At 32.5% G+C, this 8,206-nt stretch overlaps 1 protein-coding gene across 1 annotated transcript; it reads right to left on the minus strand.

The window, feature by feature from the left end:
* LOC107648489 (callose synthase 1-like) lies at window positions 4,432-5,904 on the minus strand. The gene is made up of 5 exons (XM_021105840.1): window positions 5,823-5,904; window positions 5,591-5,708; window positions 5,270-5,307; window positions 5,166-5,239; window positions 4,432-4,557 (listed from the first exon to the last, which is right to left on the minus strand). Exons 1-5 carry the CDS (start codon window positions 5,850-5,852, stop codon window positions 4,479-4,481), a joined length of 339 nt encoding a protein of 112 aa, XP_020961499.1. The 5' UTR covers window positions 5,853-5,904; the 3' UTR covers window positions 4,432-4,478.

The following is an 8,206-nucleotide window of genomic DNA, read 5'->3' on the forward strand; positions in this document are numbered from 1 at the left end:
CAGAAAACAAAAAATAAATAACTAATAGAATCTTGAGTAATAAGATTGAATAGATAGCATAACAAGAAAGTACGCAGATGAACAATTCAGAGAAAGAAAGAAAAAGATAGACTTGATAGATTGAATATTAGAGAATGATATCATATTTTGTTTTTTAAAAAGCAAAGTTATGATACATATATAACATATACAAAAGTCAGTTCTAGTTATATTAAAAAGAGTACTCTACTCTCTAATTAATATTCTAACACCCCTCTCAAACTGAGGTACTTGATCTGTCATGTATTCTCAATTTGGTTCTAAATTTTTGAACTGGCAAGGAGAGAAGTTTAGTTAAAGTATCTGCGATTTAATCTGTTGAAGGTATACGCACGACAAAAAATTTTCTGCGATTGACTAGATCCCTAATAAAGTGTAAGTCTAGCTCTAAGTGCTTGCACCTGCTATAAAGGATAGGATTAGCAGCTAAAAGGCAAGTGGACTGGTTATCACAGTAGATAGTAGGTGAATTTTTTTGAGGAATGTGCAGCTCCCTGAGCAACTGTTGAAGAGACATAATTTTGATTTGTGCAGCAGCTATAGATCTGTATTCTGCCTCAGTACTGTTCCTATTGAGTTTGGTTTGTTTATTACTCTTCCATGAGACTAGATTGTTGTCAAAATACATACAAAAGCCTTTAATGAATTTTTTGTCATCTAAGTCACCACCCCAATTAGAATCGGCAAAGAAAAGTAGGCAAAAATTAGTAGATTTTGTGAAGAATAAGCCATGATTCAAAGTTTCTCTCAGATATCTCAAAATTCTTTTCACACAATTCCAATGATGTAGTGTGGGTTGGTGCATATATTGAGATACTTTATTAACCGAGTATGATAAATTTGGTCTAGTAAGAATTAAATATTGTAAGTCAAGTACTATAGACCTATAAAGTTTTGGATTGTCAAAGAATTCTGAATTATTGACAGACATCTTAAGACTAGATATTATAGGAGTAGGCATAGGACTTGAGTCCTCCATAACTGATGTTTTTAATAACTCTTATGTATATTTAGATTGAGTAATTAACAAATTCTTTTGTGAAAAATAATTTGCTTCCAGGTCCAAGAAAAAGCTGAATTGTTCCAAATCTTTCAAAGAAAATTTTTTATTAAGATCAGATATGAGAGTATTAATTTCATTCATATTATTACCAGTTACAATAATATCATCAACATACACAATTAAGTAAACAACAGAAGAGGAAGTATATTTAATAAATAAAGAAATATCAGATTTGGCATTCTTAAATCCAAATTTGGCTAAAGTTTTGGCCAAAGCATTGAACCAAGCTCGTGGAGCTTGCTTCAGACCATAAAGAGCCTTATTTAAACAGTAAACTAAGGATGTATTTAAATGAGAGTAACCTGGTAGTTAGGTCATATAGACAGTTTCTTTTAGTTTACCATTTGCCATTGAGAAATGCATTATTAAAATTAAATTGTCGTAAAGGCCAACCTAAAGAGACAGCAATACTAAAAATAATTCAAACTATACTAGGTCTCACAACTCGGCTATAAACCTGCTCATAATTTATTCCCTCTGTTTGATGAAAGTCCTTACCGACTAGCCTAGCTTTGTATCTTAGAATATTTTCAAATTGATTCCTTTTAATAGCAAAAACCTATTTTGGGAGTGGTTCTTTGAGAGTCCACATTTGACACTTCGCAATTCATAAGTACTTAAAACTCAATGTCTATGGCTTGTTTTCCAGTGTGGAGAGGCTAGAACTTGAGCTATAGTCTTAGAAATATTGTGTATCAAATCAATGGTTGTAAATTTGAAAGTAATTGTGATAGCTAAAGTTTTTGGTTTAGTGATTTCAGATTTTAATTTAGTTACCATGGCATGAGTGTTACTAGGTGGGGCTGGAGTCAGAGAGATAGGAGGTAAGACAATGTTAATGTCTCCAATTAGTATAGATGAATCTGGTATACTAGATGCTAAATGTGGAGTTATGTTGTTGGATAAAGTGTTTGATGTAGATGTAGAAGTGGATGGACAATTATTAGGTTGTTCTAAACGAGGGGGTTGACCAAAAGATTGATGAGATGATGTATTAGTTAAAGAGGAAAGAGAGAAGGGATTGTATTAATAGGTAGAGTGATATAAAAAATAGGATTCTTAACCAATGCTACAGATTCAGAATTTTTAGAAGAAGATTTAGACTTAGAAAACATAATACTATAAGAAAATACAGATTCAATAAAATTAACACGTCTTGCTAAGTACACTTTGCCATTTTTTGTCATACATCTATAGCCTTTGTGATTAGCATCATACCCTAAAAATAAGCATTATTCTGATTTATATGCAAACTTTACCTCATTATATGGTCTTAGGAAAGGGTAACAGGCACAACAAAAAATTTTAAAGAAATTATAGTTCGGTTTTTGATTAAATAGCATCTCATAAGGATTTTTATCTTGCAACACCTTCGTAAGGAGTCTATTGATGATATAAGCTGCACTAATAAAAGACATCCTCCCCAAAATTCATGGACAAGAAAGCTGTGATAAGTAAAGATAAGCCCATCTCTGTGATGTGCCTATGCTTTTTTTTCTACATTTTTTTGTTGATAATGTGTATAACCACAAGACTGTCTGTGTAAAATATCTTCTGATGCCAAGAATAAAGTAAAATATTTTGAAAGAAGTTCCATACCTTAATCCGATTGTATTGGTTTGATTTTGAGACCACTTTGCTTCTCCATAAAAGGTTTTATAATTATGAAATACAACGAATGCTTGTGATTTGTTAGTTAGCAAATAAAGACAAGTATATTTTGTATATGTATCAACAAAACATATATAGTATCAAAATCTATTTCTAAAGTTCATGAGGACGGATCCCCAAATATCTATAAAAACAAGTTGTAAGAGTTGTGTATAGCAAGTTTCAGAGACAAAAAAAAATGTAAGCGATGCATCTTTATCATAGAGAAAATTTCACATACATGTTGAAATTTAGCAGCAGAACCAGAAAAATTATAAATTTGATTAAGAACAGTAAAAACAGTCTGAATAACACTATAGCCTAACTTCTTGTGTCATAATTGCACATCTTTATTTTTAGTAGCCGGAGAATTAAAGGCTGAATCTAAATATGACTCTAATGCATGTGAATTACTAAAATCAGAAATAGACATAATGTTGAGTACAATAGATTTAGTTTGAAGTTGCTGAACATTAGCATTATTACAAACAATTTCAGAACTAGTATTCAAAGATCTTGGGATCCTAAGGTTATTTAAGGTATAAATCCCATTCCTGACATTTTCTTGTAGGAGTAAGCACTTGGTATGCTGGTCACGAATTAAACAAAAATCATGCCAGAATTTAAAATAAACATGGTTACACAATAAGAAAAAGTAATATTTGTAACAAAAAAAATTGTTACAAAAAATCAAAATTTTGAAACAAAAGGATTTTGTAACAAAAAAAGGCTGTTGCAGTATGTCCCATTACAAAAAATTTTTGTAACAAAAAACGGATCTGTTACAATTCAAAGTGATATTTTGTAACAAATTTTTCTGATACAAAAAATCAATAGTCGTTACAAAAGTAATAACAACTTTTGATCTTCAAAATATTTTTGGTGACAATATATTTTTTCCTATCATAAAATTTTGTTACAAAATGTAACTTGATTTTATAACATTTTTTTTCTTTAGTTACAAAATACTATTTATTTTGTAATAATTTTTTTAAATACAAATTACACATAATTTGCCAAATTATATTAGTTTTTTAATTAATTAATATATTAACTAATTTACTCAGCAAGTCAATATTTATATAATATATAATAACATAGATAGTTCAAATATCTTTCATTTAACTAAGATTGTTTTATAAATCTTCAACATATAAACTATAAAGTACAAACTAACAAGACATGTAACAGCCAAGACCACCCGCTAGCACGATATTGTCCGCTTTGGCACACAAGGCCTCACGATTTTGCCCCTGACGATAGGGATGATAGCCTAAACCCCCCACACTCACTCGTCAAAACACGTCATGCTAGGGAGAGGTATCCACACCCTTATAAGGCATGCTTCGTTCCCCTCTCCAACCGATGTGGGCCTTACAATCCACCCCCCTAAGGGAGCCCAGCGCCCTCGCTGGCACATCGATCCGGGTTCTGGCTCTGATACCATCTGTAACAGTCCAGACCACCCGTTAGCACGATATTGTCCGCTTTGGCACACAAGGCCTCACGGTTTTGCCCTTGACGATAGGGATGATAGCCTAAGCCCCCCCACACTCACTCGTCAAAACGCGTCATGCTAGGGAGAGGTATCCACACCCTTATAAGGCATGCTTCGTTCCCCTCTCCAACCGATGTGGGCCTTACAAGACATATTGAAGAATCCTAATGAGCTAGATAGATATATAGGACAAGAAAAACAAGAAATTATAAATCTCCAAAATGTAAGCTACAAATTACAAACTCCATCATGTTCATTCAGTTCCTTTCTCATGGTCATGGAGAAGCTTCTAATAAGTGCCACACACCTAAAAAGACCACCAACTAGAGCACTCACAAGTCTCAATTCTCAATTTCAGTGTAATTGAAATCCATAAAAATATGAGGAGATTTAACTTAAATGAAAAACTAATAGTGAAACAAATTTAAACAAATTCCGGTAGCATTTCAGCAGCAATTTAGCATATTTTTCAAATTCACTCGATCAAATCAATATCCATATGAATACAATAACAATTAAACAAAATTCACATATTCATCCATATGAAATAAGCAACAAACAATTTGAGTGCACAATCTAAATTCTTCATCATCATTGCACAAACTAAATTCACATAACAGAAGCAGTTCACAATTCGATTCAGAAAAGAAGAAAATCATTATCATCCAATCACAGATTCACAAAAATTCAAACAACATTCATGATCATTCAACAAACAATTAATAAAAATTTATTCCAAACACATTTAAAACAGCAAAACTTTTCTAAACCTAATTCCTCTACAAACTATGTTCAGCCTACCTAACAACCTAGAATCTACTACAACATGCATATCTAACTAAGTCTAACTAAGAAAAATTAACAGAATTAAATGAACTTAATTAACAGAATTGAAAGAAAAATGTAGTAAATGACCTAGGAATGTAGAAGCAGAACAGGGGAAAGAGGAAGGAAGAAATGGTGGTGAGCTCTCTCTTTTCAAGTTCTCCCTCTCTGAGCTCTCTCTTTTCAAGTTCTCCCTCTCTCTCTTTCCAACTGAGAATCACATCCAGAGTAGCTGCCCAAGTGAAAAACAGAACCAGGATAAAGAAAAAGGAAAAACCATAAGCAACCTCCTCATAATGTAAAAAGCTTGAAAGTAAACAAGTTTAGAAAGACTCCGGCCATTGATACTCTTGCATGTTAGACATTAATAGCGACAGAAGAAATAGTTCCAAACAGCAGTTAAAGTAGCAAGGTAGATTACAATTTTTACAGAAACACATGCAACAATGATAGAATTAGCTATTGAATTACACTAGACAGTAGTATATCTTCAGGTAAAATTTGCTATCCCCTACCTTGTCCAAGTTTCAATATGGCTGCTGTTATAAACACACTCAGCACCTTCTTGAAGACATCGCCATTAAAATTTGCACTTGGATTCCCAGATCCATTCCATGCAACAATAATCATTGCCTAATCAAATATTAGCTATTCAGAAGTAGATCTTATTTTGCATTATATTAAAGGGAAAAACAATTAACGTAGAGGGAGAGTGACAACATAAATACATAACGTAATATTTATTACCTGTAAGCACAAAATGAAGAAGCCCCACATGCGATCAAAACTTTTGAAAATATGCCAAAATGACCTTACCTCCAGTGACGGCGAGCTCAATATTATGCAGATTTTTGCAAAAATTCTGCACAAAGTATTTCTAACAACCTCACATACCAAATCCTATATTCAAGCCTAGGATTCATCTAAAACCACATTTCTAACTTTCTTTTGACTAACCAAAGTTGCCCAAGAACTCTTAATTCAATATATCACAACCTAATCAAACAAACAGTTCAATAACCACCATCTGACATAAAAATTAGAACCAGAATTTCCAGCAATCCAGTCACAATCACGATCTTAACTCAAAATCGTTCTTAAAAACCAAAATCAGCATTACCAAGCGTCTTTAAAGTCATCATTCAAACATATTTCAAACGAAGAACAAAACATGCTTTCACAATTACAAACACACAATACATTTTCAATAAACTTTCACACCAACATACACGTTCTTTTAACAAATATCTCAAACCACATAAAACCACCAAGAGACGCAACCAGTCACACATTTACTCTGCATCCAAAATCCATCATAGATCAAGCATTCATATATTTGACATTTTGAAATAATTTTTTTGTTATAAAATATACTTATATTTTGTGACAAATTAAGTAACTTGTTACAAACAATGTTGAATTTTGTGACAAATTAATCTTTTGTTATAAAACAATTAAAGGTTTTGAAACAAAAAATATTTTGTTACAAAATATTTTAAATTTTTGCAACGACTTTTTTTTTGTTACAAAATATTACAATATTTTGTAACAAAATACCATCTCGTTACAAAAACTAATATAATTTGTAACAAAATAAAACAGATTGTTACAAAATATTATCATGTTTTGTAACAACTTGTAATGTTGTTACAAAACATTATTCTTTTGTAACAATCACAAATTATTATTACAAAATACTATTTTTTTTTGTAACAATTTTAAATTTGATACAATTTTTTTGTTACAAATATTCCATTTTCTTGTAGTGTTATAAAAAAAAATTTTAAAACACTTAATAGATTCTGCGTAATTTGAGAAACATGAAGAAGATCATTCAGATAATAAGAAATGTTAGTGGAAGGGAAAAAAAACAGAAAAACCTGAAGAGATTGGTATACCTGCCTCATTATCTACATAAAGTTGGTCTGAATCAAGATTCGTGGAAGAGACAGTGAGTAAATTGTTGGAGTCTGGGATAATGTGGTGACTGGCTCCTGAATCCAGGAGCCAAGAAGCTTCACCAAATAATAATGGTGTAGAAATATAAGCTCTTGATTGATGAAAGGTGGAAGATGGGAGTGATGGCTGGGAATTTTCATACAGTATCTAAAGCTGATTAGAGAAATTAGCCAAATCTGGTTGAAAAGATGTATCAAATCGATGATAACAGTTCCAAACCACATGGCCACAACAACCACATAGTTGACATTGGGGTCTTTGATTCGTGAATCCAAACCTGCCACCTCTTTAAAAGCCTCCTCCACTTCTACCTCTTCTTGCTCCTCCTTCTCTGTTGAAGTTGAAGGGTTGAGTGAAGTTGGCCACAGCATAGCTATTCCAGGATTCTTATATCTGCCAAGTATATTTTCAAATGCCAAAAAGAAAGATTCAGCCTCTACAACCTTGAAGGAATCCGATCTTGACATTACTGAATTGCTATAGATTGTGTACTCTTCTGGGAGACCATCAAGAATAGCTTGAATGTGGTCATCCTCATGAACTTGATAGTCAATTGCAAACAGAGAATCTACTAATTTTTAAATTTGAGCAAGATAATCAGATATGGTGCTTGTCTTTTTCACTGACTTGAGCTGCAATTTGAGGCTTTAAACACTTGTTGAGGATGCGGCGGTGAAGTAATCATCAATCTTTTTTCAAACCAAATGAAATCTGGTGAGATGTATAACCTTGCTTTTGAAGTTAGTGGTCATGGTTGCCACGATCCAAGTAGCGAGGGTTAGATCTCGGAGACGCCATTTCTTAAAGTTCTCCGATTCAATAGCAGTTTTCTTTGCCTCGTCTGTAACAAATTGAGGAGGAATCTTCGCTGGGTTTAAGTGATCTTCCAAATCGAGACTCTGGATGGTGAGTAACGTGAGATATCTCCAGATTGAATAGTTATCTTCATTCAATTTGTCATCTATGACAGTGAGGGATTTTTTGGTGGTGGAATCGTTGAGTTTGATTTCTATGATGAAACAGAAAAAAAAAATTTAAGAACCTAAACTCTTGATACCATAATGGAATCTTAAGTAACGAAATTGAATAGGTAACATAACAAGAGAATGTAGATGAACAATCTAGAGAAAAAAAGAATAAGGTGAACTTGATAGATTGAATATTAAATAATG

Source organism: Arachis ipaensis, chromosome B06 (genome assembly GCF_000816755.2).
Source record: "Arachis ipaensis cultivar K30076 chromosome B06, Araip1.1, whole genome shotgun sequence".
NCBI lineage: Eukaryota > Viridiplantae > Streptophyta > Magnoliopsida > Fabales > Fabaceae > Arachis > Arachis ipaensis.

Excerpts from the sequence above, each read along its gene's own strand:
- LOC107648489 (XM_021105840.1), bottom strand. The coding sequence starts at position 5,852 with ATGTGGGGCTTCTTCATTTTGTGCTTACAG. Across the intron at positions 5,709-5,822 it reads TCTTCATTTTGTGCTTACAG|GCAATGATTATTGTTGCATG; the intron begins GTAATAAATATT and ends ATATTTGATTAG. Across the intron at positions 5,308-5,590 it reads CATATTGAAACTTGGACAAG|CTACTCTGGATGTGATTCTC; the intron begins GTAGGGGATAGC and ends TCACTTGGGCAG.